Source organism: Enhydra lutris, unplaced genomic scaffold, assembly GCF_002288905.1.
Source record: "Enhydra lutris kenyoni isolate GAN:26980312 unplaced genomic scaffold, ASM228890v2 scaffoldscaffold1, whole genome shotgun sequence".
In the NCBI taxonomy this organism is placed as follows: Eukaryota; Metazoa; Chordata; class Mammalia; order Carnivora; family Mustelidae; genus Enhydra; species Enhydra lutris.
The window spans coordinates 93,043,950-93,069,986 of NW_019154085.1; the positions used below are offsets into that span (position 1 = coordinate 93,043,950).

Genomic DNA, 26,037 nt, shown 5'->3' on the forward strand with positions numbered 1-26,037 from the left:
GTATCAAAAGCAAACCAAACACTATAAAATCAAAGATAAAAGATAAACAATAAAGAGAAAACAAAGTGGAAGGAAATGGGACATGTGACAAATAATTTTGTAATATCCTAAGGTGCTTACTTTTAGTAATCAATAAAAACAAGTTAGAAACTACTAGAGGAATATGCACAAATAATTCTTCACAGAAGGAGGAAAAAAATAAACATATACTTTTTTCATATATATCAATATGTATATACTTTTGCAGTATTTAAAGAATCCATAGCATATGTTTTATTAATATTTTAGGAAATTCCAGTACAATCAACAAACGGAAAGGATTTTCTTGTCAATAAGCTAGTGAAACTTAGTTGTCTCATTTTTATAGCCTAGGTGGTATTTAGCCTGATGTGGCCTCTTGATATGGGGAAGGAATAAGGAGTGATAAGAATAACAGTATCCTATATGATATGCATGGAAATCTGAGAATGTCTTGGAATTTTCTAGATTTTATATATGAGATATTCAAAATATAATTTTTTTAAAAGATTTTATTTATTTATTTGACAGACAGAGATCACAAGCAGGCAGAGAGAGAGGAGGAAGCAAGCTCACCGCTGAGCAGAGAGCCCGATGTGGGGCTTGATCCCAGAACTCTGGGATCATGACCTGAGTTGAAGGCAGAGGCTTTAACCCACTGAGCCACCCAGGTGCCCCCAAAATATAATTTTTTAAATACATTTTCATGATTAATATTTATGCCTCAACCACTATGAAACTCAGACTATTATTAAAAAGAACTTTTCCCTCCTTCTTTACACTGAACTCAGACTCTTGCAGATCTTTCATAATTTCTGCTTTGAGATCAGGTGGTGCTGCTGTATTAAAGTTGCAGGTTTCTGTCAAAAAATCACAAAGCAGTTCTCCATTTTCATTGCCATCAATAAAACAATCAGATATGTCCATGGTGGACAGAAGGTCATAACACTCATACTTAATCCCCAGTTTATCCAGCATCTGAGTGAGGTCAGACGATGTGACATACTGACAGAGGTCATCCTGAGGTAAGCGGGATCCATATTTTTTCCACAGCTTGTTCCAGCCACTGATTCCTGTGTGATAAAACAAAGCTCATGCTTTTACTTATTCTTCTTTTCATTTCCCTTCTCTGTCAGGAAGTATACTACATGCTTAGAATAAAGTAGCCAATAAATAAATATTCTTGCCTTTGGGTAGCTTAATTTAAGAGGTACACAGAAGGGGGAAAGAAAGCTAAATATACAAGTAAATAAATCACATATCAGATTGTGCTAAGTACTAATGAAAAACAAATCAGAACAAGGGATAAGGAGGGTCAAAGAGTTGGATGGGTTGCTGTTAATATACGGTGGTCACAGAAACTCTCGATAATAATGTAACATTTGAGCAGAGATATGTGAACAAGCCATGTAGATATGATAGGGAAGATTACCTTAGGTAGATAAAAGAGCAACTACAAAGGACCTGAGGCGAGAGCATGCTTGTCATGTTAAGAACTGGCCAGGAAACCAGTGAGATCTGAAATCAGTGAGCAAAGGGGAAAGTAGAAGATAGGGTTGGATGAGTGGTGGAGGGAGTGGGTAGGATACCATATCACATGGAGTGAGATGGGAAGTCACTGTAGTGTTATCTGAAAGAATTTTCTGGAACATATTCTGTATCTGCATTGTCTAATATGGTAGCCACTAACCATCTGTGGCTAAGGAACATTTGAACTGTGGCTAGTATGACCAAGGAAATGAATTTTAAGTTTTACTTCACTGCAATTCATTTACATATCAATTTCAGTAGTCAAATGTGGCTTTTATATTGAGCAATACAACATTAGAGTGACTTAACCTGATTTATATTTTAATAAGGTTAATTAGTCACACAGATGAGAATAGACTGTAGGGCCATAAGGGTGGAAACAGGGAGAACAGTAAGGAGGTTATGACAATAATCTGGGTGACAGATGATGGTAAATTGGAGTAGCTAGCTTTTGGAAGTGATGAGAAGTGGTTGGATTTCTTTTATATTATGCTCATAGATACAGTGAGATTTGCCAACAATTTGGATTTTGGATATGAGTGAAAACAGATAATTAAGTGAATTATCAATGATTTTGGCCCAAGCACCTGAAAAGAGAGAATTGCCATTGTGGGAAATGGGAAGAATGAGGGAGGAACAGTTTTAAATGTATCATCAGGTGTCAAGTTTTGTCCCCAGCTTTAGAAGATGTTTTAGCAATGTCTAGTGTGTTTAATGGATAAACTGGCCCAGTGTAGAAGCTAAGAGATGCAGCCTCTGAGGGAGAGAGACACAAGTTGGAATGTACTTCTGACACTTCATGAATAAGATGAGATTTGTTTTTCAGTCTCTGAGAACCTCAGTTTTCTGATCCATAAAATGGGGATAATCGTACATACCTCAAATGCAACTGCAAGTACTAAATGAGATAATTTAACTGAATTGTTGTACAATGCTAAGTGCATAGCAGATGGGTAATAAGTACTCACAAAATAAGTGAACATTATATGGAGTTGGTTTGATAATGTATTTTCACTGGTTGTAATCTTGAGACTATGAAAAAGCAAACTTGCTGTTTGGAAATCTATAATACTAATACCTCAACAGAAATAAGCATCTATTTGTGGACCCTCTAATACCTGCATATAATAATGGGATGTCACATACCCAATTAATATTTATCAATTGATACAATGTAATAGAGGGCCACTAAAGCCAACTGCCCAAGTATGAAGGCTGGCTTTTCCTCTGACTAGCTTTATGAAGCTTCCCCTCAGTTTTATCACCTGCAAAACAGGGATAAATACAGAATTTATAGCATAGAATTGGGGTAAGAAAAAGTAAAGGAACTAAGAACCATGACTGGCAAACAAAGTAAACAAACATTGTTCAAGTATTAGGAAATTAAATTGGACTTGGCAAAGCAATGTTAGAGAGAACCTGTATTCCAGGATTAATAGTGAAGATTTCAAAGGTTTGAGGTTTTTGGGTTTCCAAACCTCTTTTACGGTCTAATGAAGTAATTGACTCTCCAGCATAATACACAAACAATAAATACCCATATAGTTATGCATATAATTATTGGATGTTCAAAGAGCCCTGGCCCTCATCCATAGATTGGGCTAAAGTCTCCTGATTGAACTCAACAAAAGGGACTAACTGAGGAGAAAAAGGTAAAATTTAAATAGCTTAGATAACTGACATTCAACTAATATTTCAGAAGAGGGAGTAATAACCGCAGGGTACGCTCCAGAGGGTAAAATTGGAATGAAGCAGAAAAAAACAAAACCTCAGTCTAATGGGAAAAAAAAAATAGGGTCATGAGTCTATATTAAAAAATCTTTTATTACACAGACAGTGATTATCTGCCCAAATAAGAATATGCCTACAAATAAGACTTTATGAGAAAATAAATATTTCAATGGTTGAAAAGAGGTTCTATTATCATTATTATTTTTATTTTTAACCTGACAGAGAAAAAAAAAATAACCAAACACTGATTGCAGAAATTTTACTGGTGTCAGTGTTGTGTGACTTGGTGCCATTTCTAAGCTGAGCAATTATACACTTTCTAACTGATGCATTATCATAATGGCTCTCGGTGGGCACAACATATGGTGTTACTTTTGTTTCCAACATGATATAAACCAGATTTTTTTCTCATTGTATTAAAAATAACACACCAGGGGCGCCTGGGTGGCTCAGTGGGTTAAGCCGCTGCCTTCGGCTCAGGTCATGATCCCAGGTCCTGGGTTCAAGCCCCACATCGGGCTTTCTGCTCAGCAGGGAGCCTGCTTCCTCCTCTCTCTCTGCCTGCCTCTCTGCCTACTTGTGATTTCTCTCTGTCAAATAAATAAATAAAATCTTAAAAAAAAAATAACACACCATGATTTGCCTCCTTCCTTAGTCAGGTAAGGAGAGGGATGCACAAAAAAGTGGTGTCTCCTTCTGGCAAAACCCCCCTAACCAGAGAGGTTACATTTTAACTAGCAACTCTCAAAACTAATGCCTGGCTACTACATTTGGGGAAAGACATGCTACTACTGATGTTATTTTAGTGTGAGACACTCATTTAAAAAATCCACCTCTTTTGTCCTTATTTCTCTTCCTTTTCATCCCCAAATCAAATCTTTTATCTTTATATAATCAAGAACTTCTCCTTGTTATAATTAAATGAATATTTACTGAGCTGGGCTAGTTCTGTAACTGATACTTAAAACACAGAGAAAAGTCTCTCTTCCCTCAAGCAACATGTATTCTAACAGTAAATGCTGTCATTTAATTCTGATTTCAATTTCTTTTTCTTTTCCTAATGAGTTTCATTTGCCTACCCTTCATAGCTTTTCTCTGTCTATTTCAGCGTGGGTTTTGAGCATGTGTGTGTGTCTCTGTGAATGTTAATCTTCTTTATTGAGTCTTTTACTCCTGTTTATTAAACCTTTCTTCAAATCTCCAGAACTTTCTATGTTCTCTGATTCCATGTCCATCATGTAGTACGTTTTAGCCAAAATACGCTCTCTCTTTTTTTTTTAATAAGATTTTATTTATTTATTTGAGAGAGAGACAGTGAGAGAGAGCATGAGCGAGGAGAAGGGCAGACAGAGAAGCAGACTCCCCATGGAGCCGGGAGCCCTATGCAGGATTCGATCCCGGGATTCTGGGATCATGACCCGAGCCGAAGGCAGTCGTCCAACCAACAGAGCCACCCAGGCATCCCAAAATATGCTCTCTTTTTTTAGACACATTCAGAACTAGTAGTTTAGAATGCTATATGCCCCATATACCTCTGATAAGAAACTTAACACACTGTTCCAAGTGTTTACATATCTCAGTCCTCCACTACATAAGAGCTGCTCCAAAGCAGTAGAAAAGTAATGGAGATAGGAAATCAAAAATTGAACTGGGAGCAGAAATTTGGGGCAAACAGTGGTGGGCAACCATCAGGAGCATGTAAGCATGACTCCCAGGATCCTCAGCAGTCACGGAGCAAGGGATGAATGACTCAAGTTACTTGAGATAAGGGATCCCATCATTTTTCCTGGATTTGTAAGAGTTATGAGTGATCCCTTACGACTGGGGAATCTGGAGACATTCACTTTATACTAAATTGATGAGAATTCCAGTATATTGACAATTTTATTTACCTTTTCCTTTACTGAGAAGGAAACTATACTGAACAAGGTGGCTTATTTTTTATTACATATATTTAATTAATTTCTTTCCTTAATAACTCTTCTGATAGAGGCAATAAAGCTGTAACTTTTAGCCTTAGGAGAGAATTGGAAAGTCCAAAATAAAATGCCTAAATTTATCTTCTCCTTTTGTTAAGTGGTTCTTTAAGAAAAAATGTACGTATGATATTTTTCTTGTAGCTGCACAACTCTCTTCTAAGAAAAGTGCATGTGATGAAGGCAAGGGGTCACTGGAGTCCCTTTAATCATTGGACATTTGTTATTTGTTCTATTCTTATGTGTAGGAACAATGTCTATGAGTAGTGTTGTCCTCTTTGGGATACCTGTCTCCCATGCTGAATACAGTAATGAAGAGGGTTTTTTTAACTGCATACAGAAAAAGTTAGCAAAATATTTCCACCATCAAACTACCTTGACTAAGTAATTTCGACTCAAAATACTTTTTAAGAAAAAGCTAACTGATATTTGAGTCTTTACTACATTTCTTTGATTTTTTACCTGTGAATGTATATATATAGAGTACATATGAAACATATATATGCATAGATGCAATATAATATAGGTATGATTATCTAGAAATAGCCCTTGAATAAACTAAGACTCGCAGACCACATTCACACAGCTAGGAAATGCCTCGGCATTCTTGTTGCATGTATCATCATATATTTCACTGCACCTGTTTTGGTCTGAACATTTCTTGATGCCAATATACCATGGGTTGTATTAGTGTAATTCAAGAGATAGCTAGCAGAATACTGTATTCATAAGGGCACTTAGCCAGTTCTCAGTTGTTTGTATAGACTACTCATGTCACTTTCTAAATCTTAGGCTGGCTTTTTCCTCTTGGTAGAAATATAGAAAACTGCTTTCTGACACTGAAATACTTAACTTCTGAAATATTTAAGAATAAACCAAATATAAATAAGAGTGGATCTTCTATTTATATGAAATACATCCTAAAATCTGGATGAATTATTATTTCTATTAGTAATGCTTTTCTTTATTATTGATACAGATTATCAAGAATAGACTGCCCTGATTAGTCACAACTAAGTTTTCTTTTGTATTCCTAAATGTAGTATAATGGTTTTACCCAAGTGTCTTAATTTAGATGGAGGTTAATAAGAAGTATCCAGTTTACATGAGCCCTTCTAAATGGGAAGATAGAACTCTCCCACATAAATGAGTTTTTAATTAACCAGAGATAAAAATAGTATATCAAAGTGTTCTTTAGGGAAGAGGTTGTATGCAGGAACTCTCATATGCAAAACTCCCACATGAGTTCAAACCTAGAATTACAGGCAACAACCCTGTTTGCCATTCTTAAAGTCATTCCTCATATTTAAGAACTGATGAATTTTGTGACATATGGTTTTGAGTATGAGGTCTGGTATAAACTTAGGAAGACAGAGATTGTTGTATATCTAGAATCAATTGGCCTAGCACTGTGTATACAATCCATGAAGATTACTAAATGAAAGAAGTAATGAATTAATGAACTCAAGAATGTCAGTGTCTCATTTATTAACATGTTTACTTCTCTATGTGGTACTTATTATATACTGGAAGCAACATGACATGATCAAATGCCCTCTTTTGAAAATAAGACAGTAATACAAAACAAGTGAACAATTTTTGGTAGTTATTTGAGAAAATCTACATTGAACAATATTGATAGGCTCTAGAAATGTAAATTAATCAAATATGAAGGTATCCCAAATATTTAAACCTTTATTTATGTATTAATAAACATCACAGAAGGGAAAGAAACATTCAAGAAACAAAAAGGAGGGGCACCTGGGTGGCTCGGTGAGTTAAAGCCTCTGCTTTCGGCTCAGGTCCTGGTTCCAGGGTTCTGGGATCAAGCCCCACATCAGGCTCTCTGCCCGGCAGGGAGCCTGCTTCCCCCCCTCTCTCTGCCTGCCTCTCTGCCTACTTGTGATTTCTCTCTGTCAAATAAATAAAATCTTTAAAAAAAAAAAACAAAGAAAAAGGAGATAAACAGAAATATTCGCTATTTTTGGCCTCGTTAAAAAAATTCGTATTAGTGGTATTTGCTCTATATTGTATAAAAAAGAATTTATATAGAGACAATAAAGACAAATTTTACCAAGGGAAAGGAGTAAATAGATATTTAATTCCACTGGACCCCCTAAATTGATAGCTGTTGTGAAGGACTTTCCTAACACTGTGTTAATTAATTGACTGTGCTTAGAAGCCAAGTCAAGAATTTCATAATGAAGACAAAATATTGCAGCTGCCTTCAAACACATATATCCAAGCACATAGGCACTATTACTGTTTTAAAATTCAGGGTGAATGTAAATAATTTACCTGACACAAGAATAATCAGCATCTTAGCATTGGTAGCTAAGAGACTGTGGAAGAATTTCAGGGTAGCTGGGATATCTTTTACATAATACAGCATCTAGAAACGAAAGAAAAGAGAAATTAGACACTTTTCTATGTCAATTTCTTTGTTACTTGGGTTAGATATTCTTTAGAAAGGTTGATTTTCAAGTTGAGAGGGTTTTTTTTTTTCATTTTATTTTATTTCTTTTCAGTGTTCCAGAATTCATTGTTTATGCACCACACCCAGTACCCTATGCAGTACGTGCCCTCCTTAATACCCACCACCAGGACCCCCTCCCCTCCAAAACCCTCAGTTTGTTTCTCAGAGTCCACTGTCTCTCATGATCTGTCTCCTCCTCCGATTTCCCCCAACTCACTTCTCTTCTCTTATCTCCCAATGTCCTCTGTGTTATTCCTTATGCTCCATAAGTAAGTGAAACCATATGATAACTGACTCTCTCTGCTTGACTTATTTCACTCAGCATAATCTCTTCCAGTCCCGTCCATGTTGATACAAAAGTTGGGTATTCATCCTTTCTGATGGAGGCATAATACTCCATTGTATATATGGACCATATCTTCTTTATCCACTCATCTGTTGAAGGGCATCTTGGCTCTTTCCACAGTTTGGTGACTGCGGCCATTGCTGCTATGAACACTGGGGTACAGACGGCCCTTCTTTTCACTACATCAGTATCTTTGGGGTAAATACCCAGTAATACAAATACAGGATCATAGGGAACCTCTATTTTTAATTTCTTAAGGAATCTCCACACTATTTTCCAAAGTGGCTGAACCAACTTGCATTCCCATCAGCAGTGTGAGGGCTCCCCTTTCTCCACATCCTCTCCAACACATGTTGTTTACTGTCTTAATTTTGGCCATTTTAACTGGTGTAAGGTGGTATCTCAATGTGGTTTTGATTTTAATCTCCCTGATTGCTAATGAGAGTTTTACTCAACAAAACACTTTAAGAAGAAGATATTCACAAATGACAATATAAAGGGCTGATATCCAAGATCTATAAAGAACTCCTCAAACTCAACACACACAAAATAGATAATCTTTTCAAAAAATGGGCAGAAGACATGAACAGACACTTCTCTAAAGAAGCCATGCAAATGGCTAACAGACACATGAAAAAATGTTCACCATCATTAGCCATCAGAGAGATTAAAATCAAAACCACATTAAGTGGTTCCCAACTTACACCAGTTAGAATGGCCAAAATTAACAAGACTATGGTATTTGTTCAATTACAGCCAAACAGTTTTAAATTTACTCTTTCTGGTTTAAATAACAGAGACATTTATAGCTGGAGATACTTCGTCTCTACTCCACATTGGGACATTGATTCTATGCTTGCTCTATATTTTGTGAATTATAGTTCTGGGAGAAGATGGTGCTGGCACCATAAAAACAGACCCCATTTCATGGAACTCTGCTTTAAAATTAAGCCCTTTGCACTAGCTTTACCATATGCTCACAGATGCTTTTTATAAATCACAGAAAATATGGCAGTCTCTGATACTGACAGATTCTCTAGGAAAACGGACTGAATAAAGCATGAGGTTACATGCCTGGTCACAGGGTGCTGACGGTCAACTCACCCCTTTTTTAATAAATCTGGACCATTCTCTGATGAAATGCAGGAAGAGGTCTTTCCACTCAACAAGGTAGAGCCTAGAATTATACACTGGCAGGGGAAAATTTTCCTCAAAGGCTTCCTTTGCTTCCCTGGAATCTACCCCCACAGATACTTACTTCTTATATCTCATCTCCATCTCTCTTGGGCAAGAGTTTAATTTCTATGTAGATGCCTATGATAGAATTTATTACATTAAGCAAACACAACTTAAACATTGCCCCTCTCACATGAATGAATGAAATAAAATGATGGGGCGCCTGGGTGGCTCAGTGGGTTAAGCCTCTGCCTTCAGTTCTGGTCATGGTCCCAGGGTTCTGGGATCAAGCCCCGCATCGGGCTCTCTGCTCAGCGGGGAGCCTGCTTCCCCTTCTCTCTCTGCCTGCTTCTCTGCCTACTTGTGATATCTCCCTCTCTCTCTGTCAAATAAATAAATAAAATCTTAAAAAAAAAAAAGAAATAAAATGGAGCTGCACATGGCCTATGCTGCTTTGGGGCCATATTTAGTATCATGTCATTCCATGCTGTTCATGACAGGGATAGATACCCAGATACATATCCATAAAACAGCTAACAGTCTATGATGTAACCTGGCTAAAAAGAGGAGGTGGGCCATAACAGATGCTCTGAAATTTGATGTAATAGATACTGAGATTCTCTGAAGTTGACTGTGAATATTAAGCTGAAAGAATGTCATCAGAGTGTTAAGACTATAAGGAACAATGAAGAGACAAAGACATAACACGGGGAAAATGTGAGCTAGACAGGGAGGAAGGTAGAGAAATAGAACAGTAATGCAGAGGAAGTAGTGTTGCTCTAAGAAAGAAGGAAGATGCATGGAAATTTTGAGAGAAATAGGAGAATGATCTCTGAATCTGCAACATTTTATAACAGGTAAAGAATGGGATCCAGAGCATAAGTGAAGGTACTGGTTTTTGATAAAAGGAGGCCCTTGTAATAAGATGAAAGACAGAGATGGTGGGTACAGATGCAGCTGTGTTTATAAATTTGGAGGGTGAAAGATGACTTTCCATTGGATGATTTCTCTTTTTGCTATACAGTATGAAGTAAGGTCATCAGCTGGGAATGAGTGATGGTGAAGGGGTTACAGGAAGTATAAGGAGAGAGAGGGATGTATGAAATAGTTATATGGGGAGGGGGGAAATTAAGTCTAATAGAGAAACATTGTAGGCTTGATGGGCAATTTAAGTACTCCCTTATAGGTAAATGATTTTGTCAGCTAGGAGAAAAGAGGTGTAGTATTGCTTGGATATACCAATGTTAGAGTCATTTCTTCCTTTGATTTCTTAAAGGTTTATTCCTTTGGGATGACTGTACTTGTGGACTACAGAAAGATGTCGCTTACTGTTACATTGGTATTTCTAAAATATAAATCTTCTAATGGTAGACAATGTCCAAAGTCTATACATCCATATGCTATCCAGAAATATCAGTGATTCTCATAAATCCATCCCCATAACATCTAATGAATGGTCACCCCCTTTCCAAGAAACCCTTTAGTATATTTCTAAGAAATATACTATCAGTGTTGGATCATAGAAATATATTCCTACTGAATGACTGACATAAGTAAACTTTATCAACCTAAGAATGAGCTAACCTTCCCCTTCTGTCACATGCACAATAACCAGGTCATTAAAGAAGGGAAAGGAAAGGATTCAGAAAAACTCTGGACATCAGTCCATCCAGACCATTAGAGCTGTGCTGAAATATGTCACACTCTACTCTCCTCAAAACTATCTATGAACTTCCAATCCTACAAAAATTAATTAAGCCAACACTGAAAAAAAAATCAGTAACAGAAGGTGTGGAGTATAAAAAAACCTGGCTTTTTGAATGTTACAGAGAATCTCTCAGTCCTAGAAACATCTTTATCCTCAATTTGGATGGATAATGTTCACTTGTAAAATCAGAAATCAGATTTTCATTTTTCTTCCTAAAGGTAGACTATTAGGTATTCTTCACACATATTTCTAAAAAAAAAAAAAAAAAAGTCTCCTGAGAATATATAACAATAAATATTTCTTACCTGAATCATATGAATAAAGTCCCATTTCTGAAATTCTTTTTTCTCCATGATTCTATTTTGATATTCAGAAGATGTCTCCTTATGCCAAGCAAACTTTATGTTCTCAAGGTTTGATGTCTTGGCTACAAGCTCTAAAATACAGAAAAGAGATGGCACACCATCAATTTTAATTGCAAATGTAGAATCCATTTCCATTTCGAATTTTAATGCAATCAATGTTATATACATAACAGATATAAAGCACATTTTTCTTTTTTATGTAGCTCTGGAAGACCAGAGAGTTCATCCTGAATTTTTTCTAGTATTAAATGAAATTAGGGATGAAAGAAAGAGTCAATAAGAAATAATTATGAGAACGCTGATCAGATATTGGTTGCATTTTATCAGTATTAATGGGAAATCAACTGGTGAATTTTATCAGTGGAAAATAAATGATATGTTTCTGTAACCCAGGAGTCAGCAGACCATGGCCTATGGACCATATCTGGCTCACTATCTATTTCTAGACTGCAAACTAAAAACATATACTATTGCACTTTCTGACTTTATGCCTGTTTTGCATATCTCATGCTGTTAGATTTTTAAACGGTTGAAGGAAAAATCAAAAGAATAATATTTCATGAAATGTGAAAATGATATAAAAATCAAACTTTAGTGTTTATAAATAAAGTTTTATTGGAACATATGAACACTCAGTTTGTCAGCATCATCTGTGACTGCCTTGGTGCTACAGTAGGAGAGTTGACTAATTGTGAGAAAGATCACGTGGCCTAAAAATATTTAGAGTGTGTATATGTGTATTTTTTCAGAGAGGTTTGCTGACTCCTGCTATATATAATCCATTAAACACAAACCGTTTAAGAGCAAGGATTCTGTTTAAATATTTCTGAATGAATTAATGACTCTGTCTCTAAGAATAAACATCAAAAATAGTAGTTGATCACCAGGGAATAGAAGAATCAGTACAAAAAGAAATCTAATTATTCATTGTTCATATTTCTGAGGTGTTAGTCATGTCTTCCAAGAAAACAAATTAAATATGTTCTTTTCCCAATAAGCTTACAAAGAACATACCACAGTAACTATGTTGTTCATGAGTGAGGGGACAAATTTGGAATGATAAGCCTTTCAGGATAGGATTTGACATAGAGCACCATAAGTTACAGATACCTTTGTACTTGGCAATTTGCTCAACACTTGGCTCAACAACTTCATTGTTGATATGAATTCCTGGATGTTGAATCTGCACTTTGGAAAGGATCTGAAGATCAATTTCACCTAGAAGACAAGCATATGGAACATATAATGTAAGTCCAGTAAGAAATGATGAAGATAAATCTGATGTAGTGTATTATCTGTCTTACTTGTACTAGGAAAACCCAACATAAATAAAGAATAATGTTCAACTGTGGCCCTGCCACATTGTCTGATGCAGAACAGCTAGGTTATAAGTAGGAATAATAATACGACTTAAGGAGGGCTATGATTGTTATTCCTTCTTTCATACATATAACTTTTATTTATTATCTATTACCACATTTTTTTACTAAAGATTTTATTTATTTATTTGACAGAGAGGGATCACAAGTAGGCAGAGAGGCAGGCAGAGGGGTGGGGGGAAAGCAGGCTCCCTGCTGAGCGAGAGCCTGATGTGGGACTCGATCCTAGGATGCTGAGATCATGACCCAAGCCAAAGGTAGAAGCTTAACCCACTGAGCCACCCAGGTGCCCTGTTACCATATTATGTTAAATCTAAGATGCCATTGATTATAGGACTCAGTCAACTCTTCTTTTTGTGTCACTAGATTAGAAAAACACTTCTGAAAGATGTATCCCAAATTCAGAGATGTTAAATATATTTTTTTAAATGCACCTGAGAATTGATAAACTAGGCCACACCAGAACCATATAAAAATATGTCAGAAGAAAAATATGTTAGGCATAAAAAAAAGATACAAAAAGACATCAGACATCCACTTTGAAATACACCATGGTCTAGTGGAAGACACAGGCATGAAAGGAACCCTGTCGGGTTGAGCCATGGTGGGAAAAGGAAAGGAGATGGTGAGGAAAAGGATAGGAGGAGAGGTGAGAGAAGTGGAAAGCCTTATGGAGGGAGACCATTCTTGAGCTCTGTGTTACTAGGTAAAGGGAAGTTAGCTCAGAGACTTCTGGGAGAATGAGGAATTGCAGGTAGACAGGACAGCAAGATAGAGACATAAAGTCAGGGAACAGAATGGTATATATGGACTACTGGCACTCAGAATTTTGGAATATTAAGTAAGTCAGGACCTTCTAGGAAAACTTGAGTCCAGTAGGTAAAATGGAAAGGAGGTTATGGCAAAATAGATATATATTCATTAATCCTTGCACAAACAATTAATTGCGTACTGTGTGTCCAGCGCTGTACTAGGTTCTAGCAAATAATGATAGGAAGAACACAGAGATACCTGTCCTGTTGAAAATTCAGCCTGTAAATGATTGAGTGAGAGAGATGGTGATGTTTGATGGATCTGAGTTCCAAATCTGTCTTCTCCACTTACTAGGTGTATATAACTTTCAGGAATTTGTTTTACCTCTCCAAGCTGTACTTTCCTCATCAGAAAAATAGCAATAATGATAGTACATAATTTATTAATTGTGAAGGTTCAGTGAGGCAATGCATATAAAACTCAGTGTAAAATAGACACCCAATAAACAGTAGCTGTTCATTAGTTTTATTGTTATCATTGAGTGCCTCTCTTTGAAAATATCTCCTCTGTCCCTATTGCTGATGCCTCCAACTTAAGTTCTGCACTTTCATTATTTAAGGTTATGATGTTGACCTTTACTAAAATAGACCTATGTGCTGGTAAGACTAGCCTATGAAAATGATGTTAGTTTTCAACATTTTGGTATATATGACATTAACAGAACCTCTACAAGGATAGATATGGTAGGCAAAAAAAGCATAACTTATAAGACTAGGAGGTCTGGAAGAAAGGAAATGAGGAAGATAAATCAGGAACAAAAGATGCTAGACTAGGAAAAAGGGCAGTCACACAGCACCATGAGAGCCCCAAGTACTGGCAGAAGGAGTTGGTGGGGATGGGGAGGGGAAGGAGTGGTAAGGAAGCTGAAATGGAGGATAAAGGAGCCTATGTGACAATCTTATGGCCTCACCAACATGACACCTTTTATACTTTCTGTAGTGACTCTAGCTGCCACTTATTGGCCACCTACTATTTGTCAATCATTGTGTTTGGCACTTTACTTGGATCATCTCACTTAATCCTGACCACAAAGTTATCACAAATTCCCACAGTATTATTCCCATTCAGATAAGGTGATTAAAGTAATTTGACACTACTAATATGCCTGAAGTTTAAGGCACATTTTTCTGATTCTAAAGTGGTTGTTCTTCTAACCACTTCATACTGAGAAATAGGAAGATACCAAATACTAGAAAGGCATAAGAAGGGTTTTTTTTTTTCCCCTTTTTTCCAGTAACTATTTTTGAATGATAAAAAAAATAATAATTACTAGGGCAAAAGGCTGAGAAGAAAAGTTGTGGACTAATGAGAAACAGATTACAGCTTGTCCCAAAGGACCGGAGGCCAAAAATTCTATTTTTTCTTCTATCAACCTAGATATATACATTTTAAGACAAAGAGCACATGAGCAGGGAGGGGAGGGACAAGAAGAGAGGGAAACAGCGAATGTTAAGTAGGCTCCATACCCAGCTGACAGCCTGATCTGGCACTTGAATTTGCAACCTTGGGACCATGACCAAGAGTCAGACACTTAACCAACTGAGGCACCCGGGCATTCCCAACCTAGTCATATATTTTAAACAGAAAAAAGTAATCATTAAACAGAAAAAAGTAATTTGAAGATCCCAAATCCAACATTTTAGAACTCAGAAGATGGTAGTAATTTTCCCCTTAGGGCTTTATTAGCTCTTCTCCTAAGATGGACCCCAACATTTTTGGTCTACCTAAATGGCAGGATGTATTTAGAACATCCCCAGGGTATATTCTTATATTGTTATTTTCCCAAGCAGCAGAATGTTCTACCACAGTCAGAGCCAGCCAGTCCCTCTTTTTAGGGCAATGATGGAGGGCACAATATTAGAATAGCACCTGAGACAAAGAAACCATGGGTTTACCTAACAACATCTGGACTGTGAGTCTATGTGTGGCCATAAAGTGTCTGTGAATTTTCTGCTGGACCCCTAGTAGAAATGAATGAGCAAAAAAAGGAGATAATGAAACTCTTTCATCAGGAATTAGCACATAGAATCCGTTTCTGTCTTCATGAGTTGAGTAACCACATTTCCTCTTTGCCAGGGGTAGTTCTACTTTTTGCTTGTTGTGCTGGTGTCCCATCTGGTTTTATTCTTGTCCTAAGTTGTTGGGTTTTTTTTTTTTTTAATTTTTGACCAAATATCATTATTATTATCATTTTATTTTTACAAACAGTTTTTAATAACTATTTTATAAATTGACCAACATAATAAAAACCTTTTGATAAATATTTTAATTATAATAATTTTAATTCTTTACCCACTCCCTACAACTCTCATGCTTTAAAAAAAAAAAAGATTTATTTATTTTAGGGAAGGGGGCACAGAGGGAAAGGGAGAGAGAGAATTCTCAAGCAGACTCCCCACTAAGTGTAGAGCCTGATGCGGGGCTTGATCCCCGGACCCTGAGATCATGACCTGAGCCAAAATTGAAAGACTGATGTTCAACTCCTTATCCATCCAGATGCCCCCACAGCTCTCACTCTTAAAAGTATGCTGATGAGACACTTATTCTCTGGGCTATGTCTATTATTTATAATGGACTGTATTATTTCTTATTATAATAGATTATATAGATAGATGATAGATAGATAGACAGACAGACAGATAGTTGTAGAGATCACCAAAAATATAATACATTCCTTGTTCTCATACCCTACATAGTTGGCTTCCTAATATCTCTCTCAGAAATAGGAGACCTGTGTTTAAAAAAAAGACTAATGTGAACATCTTCCTCAACAAAAAGAGAGTAATAAAGAGGTAGTTCAGATGTTCTATAGTATTATGTCCTATAGTCTGTCTTAACATTTAATTATAAATGCCTTAGCATTTAGTTATAAATATATGTCTTAGCATTTAGTTATAAATATATTTATATATAAATAAGACATATAAAAATATGTCTTAGCATTTAGTTATAAATATATTTTTTAATACATTACCTATGTTGTTCACTATCCATCCCGTCTCCCAAGATTTGCTCCTTCCTTCTTTCTCCTTCTTAGCCGTGTGTAAATTTCCTGCTAAATGTTTCTTTAATTTTTCCCATTCCTATTAGCAATCCTTGTTCAGTCCCAATTATCTGTGTCTTGGAATTCTGCAAAAATATCCTAAAATTTCACCCTATCTCTGCTGAACTTTCTGTCCCCCAAAGCCATCACTGTTACAACAATCATTCGAAACTCTAAGCTAAGCAAGCCCGTCACTTCCCTGCTTAAAACCTTCTGACTAATCAACTAGATGAAGTCCAAGCTCTTAAACTGAGCATAGACCACCCTGCCTGCTTCCTAATCTCATCTCTCACAGCTTCATGTTTTGAAACTTTTGGCTCCAGGAACCTTGAATTTCTTGCATTTTTACCCTTCTTTCTCCCCCGCTGCCCTCCACATACACCATGCTCTTCTGTGCTTTTTGTCTTCTGCCAGGAATCCTTTCCCCTCATTTCCTTACATCATCTAACTCCAACACATCTTGAACTCTTCTACACATGACTAATTACCTTGGAAATCTTTCCCACAGAGCCTGGAAATAGCATCAAAATCCTTCAGACAGAAATGACCCATCAATTGACTGGAGTTGGCAACACAGACAAAACCTTGTGTTCTCTGATAAAATTATTGATTTACTTCACTTACTTTATTCACTAGAAAAGACTTGATTTCAATGAGTTTGTTAGAAAGTATCAAGGACTCTAAAATGCTAGATTGAATGACTGAGCAGGTTTGATCATCAATCACTGTAAAGCATGTGAGGGGTTATTTGAACTGTAGTACCACAAGCCAGCAATAAGAGATTCAAACAAACAAACAAAAACAAAAACAAATCAAAGAAAAAAAAAAAAAAGGAAGGGGATCATTTTTTCTTTCTCAACTGAATCCTCCTGAGTAGGAGCCCTAACATTATGAATGTGTTCCACTATCAGACATTAAGCATACTAGAAATGCTTTTCAGAGAGCACATAAGCCAAACTAACATGCCAAAAGAATGGGAGAAAGTAAACTAGAAATGAATCAATCAAATAATTCAGAAATTCTCAGCAAATTAAGAGGTAAATAAAAGAAATGTGGAAGCCAACACTTTCATTGTGCATTGCAAAGCCTCCTGGAAATCTTAACTTTGAGATCCAAGAAAACAGCATTTACAGAGAAGAAGGCAATACATGTTTATCTCAAAATCAGTCTCTTTTTACATATGATCTCTTATTAGGCATTGTTTGATCATCATTCTGACAGTTGTAGACTACTTATTTACAACATCTTAAATCTTCCGCTACATAAATGCCAACAGTTGTTGGTGTTAACTAAAGTCTTATTATGTGTTTCCCCTTAAAGGTTTGGAACAAAATCTGCAGTTTCCTATGTCAAATGGAAAAATTATGATGATTTAAAAAATCTATTTTTATATACTATCTTTTTGGAGTCTGTGCATTTTATGATGTAATTGATTTTCTCAGTTGGTTAATATGTAAAACTTGAGCAAAGGTGAGAAAATCCAAATGTGTCAAAATGTTATAGAGTACTTTGTTTTAATATACAGTGTTTAGAAAGATATGTACCAGTTTACAATCGTTGGTTATCTCAGGTGGTGGAATTACAGGTTATTTTTCATCCACCCCCCCTTTTTTAAAAATTTTCACTCCTGTGAACTTTTCATTACAGAAATGAAAACGTGTACCTCCCACTCACTTTCATCCATTTTGCCCATACCCCAACTCCCTTCCTTGGGCAATCACCAGTTTGTTCTCTATATATAGGAGTCTGTTTCTGCTTCACTTGTTTGTTTTGTTTTTGTTTATATTCTATTTAAAAGTGAAATCATGGGCGCCTGGGTGGCTCAGTGGGTTAAAGCCTCTGCCTTTTGCTCAGGTCATGATCCCAGGGTGCTGGGATTGAGCTCCGCATCGGGCTCTCTGCTCAGCAGGGAGCCTGCTTCCCCATCTCTCTCTGCTGCCTCTGCCTACTTGTGATCTCTGTCTGTCAAATAAATAAAATCTTAAAAAAAAATTTAAAAAAGTGAAATCAAATGGTATTTGTCTTTCTCTGATTGACTTATTCACTTAGCATAAACCATGTTGTTGCAAATGGCAATATTTTATTCTTTTTTATTGCTGAGTAATATTCCTGTGTTTGTATTTGTGTTTGTGTTTGTGTTTGTGTGTGCATGTGTGTGTATGTGTACACACCACATCTTTTAATTCATTCATCATTTGGTAGACACTTACGTGGCTTCCAAATCATTACTGTAAGTAATGCTGCAATGAACACAGGGATGCATATAGCTTTTCAAGTTAGTGCTTTTGTTTTCTTTAGGTAAATACCCAGAAGTGTAATTACTGAACTATATGGTATTTCTGTTTTTAATTTTTTTGTGGAACCTCCATGCTGTTTCCCATAGTGGCTGCACCAATGTACATTCCCACCAACAGTGCATGAAGGTTACTTTTCTCCACATCTTTGCCCAGATACTGGCCATTCTGACAGGTGTGAGGTGATAACTCACTGGTGGTCTTGATTTTCAATTCCCTGATGATGAGTAATGTTGAGCATCTTTTTATGTGTTTGTTAGCCATCTGTATGTCTTCTTTGGAAAATTATCTATTCAAATCCTCTGCCCACTTTTAATTGGATTATTTGTTTTTTCTTGTGTTGAGTTAGGAGTTCTTTACATAGTTTGGATATTGACCACTCATCAAATACAGGATTTACAAATATCTTTCCCATTCAGTAGGTTGCCTTATTGTTTTGCTGATTGTCTCTTTCATTGTGCAAAACCTTTTTGTTTTGGCACAGTCACAATAGTTTATTTTTGTTTTTGCTCCCCTTGCCTGAGGAGACAGATCCAGAAAAATGTCTCTAAGGCCAATGTCAAAGAGATTACTGACAATATTTTGTTCTAGGAGTTTTAGGATTTCAGGTGTCACATTTAGGCCTTTAATCCATTTTGAATTTAATTTTGTGTATGGTATAATATGGTGGTCATCTTTTGTATGTAGCTATCCAGCTTCCCCAGAATCATTTATTTAAGAGATAGCCTTTTCCCCATTGTATATTCTAGCCTTTTCCCCATTGTATATTCCCGCCTCATTTCCTGTAGATTAATTGACCATATAAGTGTAGGTTTATTTCTGGACTCTCTATTCTGTTCCATTGATCTATGTGTCTATTTTTGTGCCAGTACTATACTGTTTAGATCACTGCCTCCAGCTTTGCTCTTCTTTTTCAAACTTGCTTTGGCTATTTGGGGTCTTTACATCCAAATTTTAGAATTGTTTTTTCTAGTTGTTTGAAAAATGCTGTTAGTATTTTGATAGGGATTGCATTAAATGTGTAGATTGTTTTGGGTACTATGAGCATTTTAACAAAATTTCTTCTTCTAATCCATGAGCATGGAATGTCTTTCTATGTCTTTGTATCATCTTCAATTTTCTTTCATCAGTGTTTTATAGTTTTTGGAGTATAAATATTTTACCTCTTTGGTTAGGTTTTTCCTAGATATCTTATTATATTTGATGTAATTGTAAATGAGATTGTTTTCTTAATTTCTCTTTCTGTTGTTTCGAGTGTATAGAAATGCAAAAGATTTTGTACACTGATTTTATATCCTGCAACTTTACTGATTTCATCTGATAAATGGAACTGATAATTCCAGTAAGGTTTTTTTTTTTTTTTTTTTTTGGTGGAGTCTTCAGGGTTTTCTATAGAGAGTATCATGTCACTTACAAATTGTGAAAGTTTTACTTCTTTACTGATTTGAATGTCTTTTATTTCTCTTTGTTGTCTGATTGCTGTGGCTAGGACTTCCAGTACTATGTTAAATAAAAGTGGTGATGGTGGACATCCTTGTCTTATTTCTGACCTTAGGGCAAAAGCTCTCAGTTTTTCCCCACTGAGGAAGATATATAGCCTTTATTAGGTGTGTTGAGGTGTGGTCCCTCTAAACCTACTTTATAGAGGGTTTTATCATGGATGGATGTTATACTTTGTCAAATGCTTTTTCTGTATCTATTGAAATAATCATATGGTTTTACCTTTTCTCTTATTGACGTTATGTATCACATTGATTGATTTGCAAATACCAAACCACCCTTGCTTCCCAGGAATAAATCATGCTTGATCGTGGTGAATGATTTTTTTAAATGTATTGTTGGATTATGTTTGCTAGTATTTTGTTGAGGACTTTTGCATCTATGTTCATCAGAGATCTTGGCCTGTAGTTCTCCCTTTTAGTGGTGTCTATCTGGTTTTGGTATCAGGGTTATGCTGGTCTTACTGAATGAATTTGGAAGTTTTCCTTCCTCCTCCTCCTCCCCCTCCCCCTCCTCCTTTTGAATAGTTTGAGAAGAAGAGATATTAATTCTTCTTCTTTTTTTATTTGGAGATAATTGTTAGCATTTTTAAAAATTTAATTTTTTTTTCGGTGTTCCAAAATTCAAAATGATTGGTAGAGTTCACCTGTGAGGCCATGTGGTCCTGGACTTTTGTTTGCTGGCAGTTTTTTGTTGTTTTTTTTTTTTAAGTTTTTTTTTTTTTTTAATTTATTTGGCAGAGAGAGTTCACATGTAGGCAGAGAGAGAAGGGGAAGCGGGCTCCCCGCTGAGCAGAGAGCCCGATGTGGGGCTCAATTCCAGGACCCTGAGATCATGACCTGAGCCAAAGGCAGAGGCTTTAACCCACTGAGCCACCCAGGCACCCCTGCTGGCAGGTTTTTAATTACTGATTCCATCCCTTTCCTGGTTATTGATCTATTCAAATTTTCTATTTCTTCTTTTTTTGGTTTTGGTAGTTTATATGTTTCCAGGAATTTATCAATTTCTTGTAGGTCGTCCAGTATGTTATCATATAATTTTTCACGTTATTCTCTTATAATTGTTTTTATATCTGGGTGTTGGTTATTTTGCATCTCTCATTTGTGATTTTATTTGAGTCATTTCTCTTTTTTCTTCATTAAGTACGGTGAGGAATTGATCAATTTTATTGAATTTTTTCAAAGAAACAGCTCCTGCTTTCATTGATCTATCCTATTGTGATTTTAGTTTCTATATCATTTATTTTTGCTCTGATCTTTATTATTTCCTTCCTTCTGCTGGCTTCAGGTTTTGTTTGTTGTACTTTTTCTTGCTCCTTTTGCATAAAGTTGGGTTTTTGTTTGAAATTTTTCTTTCTTCTTGAGGTCAGCCTGAATTGCAATAAACCCCTCTAAGAACTGCTTTTGCTGCATCCCATATGTTTTAGACTGTTATGTTTTCATTTTAATTTGTTTCCATGTACTTTTTAATTTCTTCTTTGATTTCCTGGCTGACTGATTCATTGTTTAGTACCACGTTATTTAACCTCCATGTATTTGTGGTCTTCCCAAATTATTTCTTGAGGTTGACTTCTAGTTACATAGTGTTGTGGTCAGGAAAAAAATGCACAGAATGAATATGATCATCTTGAATTTTTTGAGGCTTATATTGTAACCTAATATATGATCTGTTCTGGAGAATATTCTGTGTGCACTAGAAAAGAATGTATATTCTGCTGTTTTAGGATGGCGTGTCCTGAATATATCTATTAAATCCATCCATTCCAGTGTGTCATTCAAAACATTGTTTCCTGGTTGATCTTCTGTTTAGATAATGTGTCCATTGATGTAAGTATTAAAGTCCCCTACTATTACTGTATTATCAATTAGTTCCTTTGTATTTGTTAGTAACTTTTATGTATATTGTGTTCCTATATTTTGCATGCATAAATATTTAACAATTGTTACATCTTTTTGTTGGATGGCTCCCTTTATTATTATATATCGTCTTTGTCTCTTCTTAGAGTCTTTGTTTTCAAGTCATTTGTCTGATATAAGCATTGCTACTCTGGCTTTCTTTTTACACCCATTTGCATGATAAATCCCCTCCTTTTCAATCTTCAGGTATCCTTAGGTCTAAAATGAGTCTCATAGGCAGCATATAGATGGGTCTTATTTTTTTATCCATTTTATCACCCTACATCTTTTGATTAGAGGATTTAGTCCATTTACATTCAAAATAATTATTGATAGGTATGAATTTATTGTCATTTTATTTGTTTTATGGTTGTTTTTGATATTTCCTCTGATCCTTTGTTCTCTTTCTCTCTTTCATGGTGTGCTGATTTTCTTCAGTGATATATTTGGATTTCTTTCTCTATATTCTTTACATATTTATCAGTGGTTTTTAATATATGGTTACCACCAGGTTTGCATATAACCTCTTCTGCATATAGCAATCTTTATTAAGTTGATGGTCATTTAGGTTTGAACCCATTCTTTTTTTCTTTTTTTTAAAGATTCCATCTATTTATTTGTCAGAGAGAGAGAGAGAGAGAGAGCGAGCACAGGCAGACAGAGTGGCAGGCAGAGGCAGAGGGAGAAGCAGGCTCCCCACAGAACAAGGAGCCCGATGTGGGACTCGATCCCAGGACGCCGGGATCATGACCTGAGCCAAAGGCAGCGGCCCAACCAACTGAGCCACCCAGGTGTCCCTTGAACCCATTCTTTACTCTTCTCCTCCCCATGCTGTAGGTATACATTGCCATATTTTGCATTCTTTTACTTTGTGAGTTGACTGATTTTTTTACAGAAATATTCGTTCTTACTGCTTTTGTGTTTCCTGCCTTTATACTGTCGCTTTTGGTCTCCTCTTTTTGCTCGGAGTCCCTTTTCCTATTTCTTGCAGACTGGTTCAGTGGTCATGAACTCCTTTAGTTCTTGTTTGTCTGGGAAACTCTTTATCTCTCCTTGTATTCTGAATGATACCCTTGCTTGATGCAGTGTTCTTGGCTGCGGATATTTCCCATTAGCACTGTGACTATATCATGGTACTCCCTTCTGGCTTGTTAAGAAAGGAGTTGGCTTGGAAAATCTCCTGTTAGCCCTCTGGGTTTTCCCTTGCATGTTATTGTCTTCTTTTGTCTTGCTGCTTTTAAAATTTTTTTTCTTATCATTATATTTTGCCAATTTAATTACAATATATCTTGGTATGGATCTGCCTTTGTTGATTTTGGTGAGAGTTCTCTGTGCTCTTGGATCTGAATATATTTCCTTTTCCAGATTAGGGATGTTTTCAGTTATTATTTCTTTGCATAAATTCTCTGCCCCCTTCTCTCCTTTTTCCTGTGTTATTTTCTGTCAAACAGAATATGCTGATCTTAATTTAGAAAGTTAAATGAAAATTAATTTCTTAAAATCCCCTTCATACAAATCTCCTTCCTTTGGACCATCCCATTCCTCAAATCAGCCACAACTATAAAATGACTTTGTTTCTCTTTTTGGGCTACGTTGAATCTTTATTTAATTTTATAGTCAGATATTTCTGTGGTTGGGATATCTCGATTTCATATGAGCCATATTTTAAATGCATCATATCTGTATTTAAAGGGATATATATATTTGAAATCCCTGACAGTGGAACTTAGAAAAAGTTCAAAAACAAGGAAAGGGGGCGGGGATCTCATCTTCTAGAAAACCTTTCTCCATTCCCTGAACTTCAATGATATATTTAACCAGATAGCAGAGGAGTGTTACATTCTTGCTTGAAATCCAAGATCAGCTGATTAAATATAGAAAAAAAATATGAAAAGGAAAACTTAGAGGTTATGGATAGACAAAACTGAGCTCAAATTTAGTATTTTCCAGAATTATCTTATACAAATTTATTAATATCTCTGCCCTTTAAAGTACATATGTATAAATTAGGGATAATGTGGTCTATGCTATTATAAAGGGCGGAGGCACTATATGGAGATCTTGTACTTCAGATCATGATTATATAGTAATTGCTCAATAAATTGAAGCTATTATACATTAATTCAATGAATATTTTTCAGCACCTACTAAACGCCAAGTCCTAATCACTGGAGATATAGCAATGAATAATACAGACAAAAATACTCAACTGGTATGAATAGTGATAAGTCTCGTGGAGAAAACCAAGGCAAAAGGAGCAAGGGGGAGCCATGGAGGAGAGTTTGTGAATCTCAACTGATTGGTCAAGTAGGCTTCATGTAAAAAGTGACATTTAAGAGAAAGTTTAAGGAGATGGGGAATGAGGGAATGAAGTTTTACCCTTCTAAATGAGCACCTACATAATAAAATTACAACTTGTAAGAGCAGTCATCATGTATTCGTATTGTCTAGATTGTTCTTCTTAGTTGTCTTCCATCAAATGAAACACAAATCCCAGCTTGAGAACCCTAGAGTTTCCCAAAATGAGAAAATCTTCGGGTCAAGAAAATGGAGGATTAAAGACTGGAGATAACACTTGCCATTTGATTTCCTTCTATTCTTGCTTCATTTCTCATATTGAAATGCATGTGTATTCTTTAGATTAATAGCAGGAAAAATTTTATTCTATTACATGTTGCTTTAAGATTATTATCTTCTTTGTTCTCTCTACTAGAATATCAAGCAAAAAAAAATTGTACGGAGAAAAATTGCCCAGATAACTCTGTGCTTAGAGCAATCTGATGTTGAGATGCAGTGGGAAAGATAGAAGATTCTTGACAAGATCACCTCATCTCTCTCTCTCTCTCTCTTTCCTTGGGTGCCTCAGGATTGAGGCAATTCTGTCAGTATAGAAATATGAGATAGAATATTAAAATAGCTGTAGGGTCTCAGGAAGGGAATTATAAATATAAATTCTGAGTCAAAAGGGCATTGCCATTTGTTTTCGTGTGTCTTCGGGCTGTTAGCCCAGGAACAAAACTGCCTGAATACTTTGCAACTGCAGGAGGCCTAAGAAGAGCCATGCTACCAAAATGCTATATGAAGTACAACTTAGAAAAAATGTCCCAAAAGGTGCCAAACACTGAAATGTAGAGATATTTGATAGACAATTCACATAAAAGACTGAATTTTGCCTTAACTTTTAATTTATAAATCCTAAATGTACAGATACTTGACAGCTACTTCGACACATACATAGAAAGAAGTAAAGTCTATCCATACCATATTGTAATGTCTAAAAGTTACACTGATTTACCCTTAGTGAAGTGCTAACTTTCTCTTAACTTTTCTTCCCCATGCCCAAAGACAGGACTTACAAGATTAAACTACTTGAACTGGTGAAGGTAGTCCGAGATAATCACACAGATGGTGTGATTTCATCAACACTGGCAGGCAAGCACGCTCTCTCATACCTCAAATAAACTTCACAGGCACTCATGTGAGCCTGCAATATTAATAATCATTAAAACACAAATTTTTCTTGTTGAGGAAAATTATTAGTCATTTATACCCTCGTATGAATAGAGTCTAAGGGCCTGCTACCCTCATGGAATAAAAAACAGGAAACTGTATTACCAAGTGTCTCTAGTAAGAGGCAGTGGACAATTACCATCCTTTTGGCCACCATCACCCTCATCATAATGACTAACATGTACTTGGATCAGGCATGGAAGAATCTGTGTCCTCTGAAAAAAACCTCTGCTAAGCTATAACACAGATAACATGGTTCTTAAAATATTTGTACAGG

The 26,037-nt window shown here is 36.0% G+C and overlaps 1 protein-coding gene across 2 annotated transcripts in view; it reads right to left on the reverse strand.

The window, feature by feature from the left end:
• Nucleotides 1-679: 679 nt before the first annotated feature.
• LOC111143222 (histamine N-methyltransferase) overlaps nucleotides 680-26,037 on the reverse strand; it is a 50,586-nt gene continuing 25,228 nt past the window's right edge. For both annotated transcript variants that reach the window (XM_022496800.1, XM_022496809.1), the window contains 4 exons: nucleotides 12,437-12,544; nucleotides 11,267-11,397; nucleotides 7,554-7,647; nucleotides 680-1,091 (listed from right to left, as the gene is read on the reverse strand). In XM_022496800.1, the coding sequence (XP_022352508.1) occupies nucleotides 736-1,091; nucleotides 7,554-7,647; nucleotides 11,267-11,397; nucleotides 12,437-12,544 (689 nt within the window). In that variant the 3' untranslated portion in view covers nucleotides 680-735. The remainder of the gene's footprint in view (nucleotides 1,092-7,553; nucleotides 7,648-11,266; nucleotides 11,398-12,436; nucleotides 12,545-26,037) is intronic.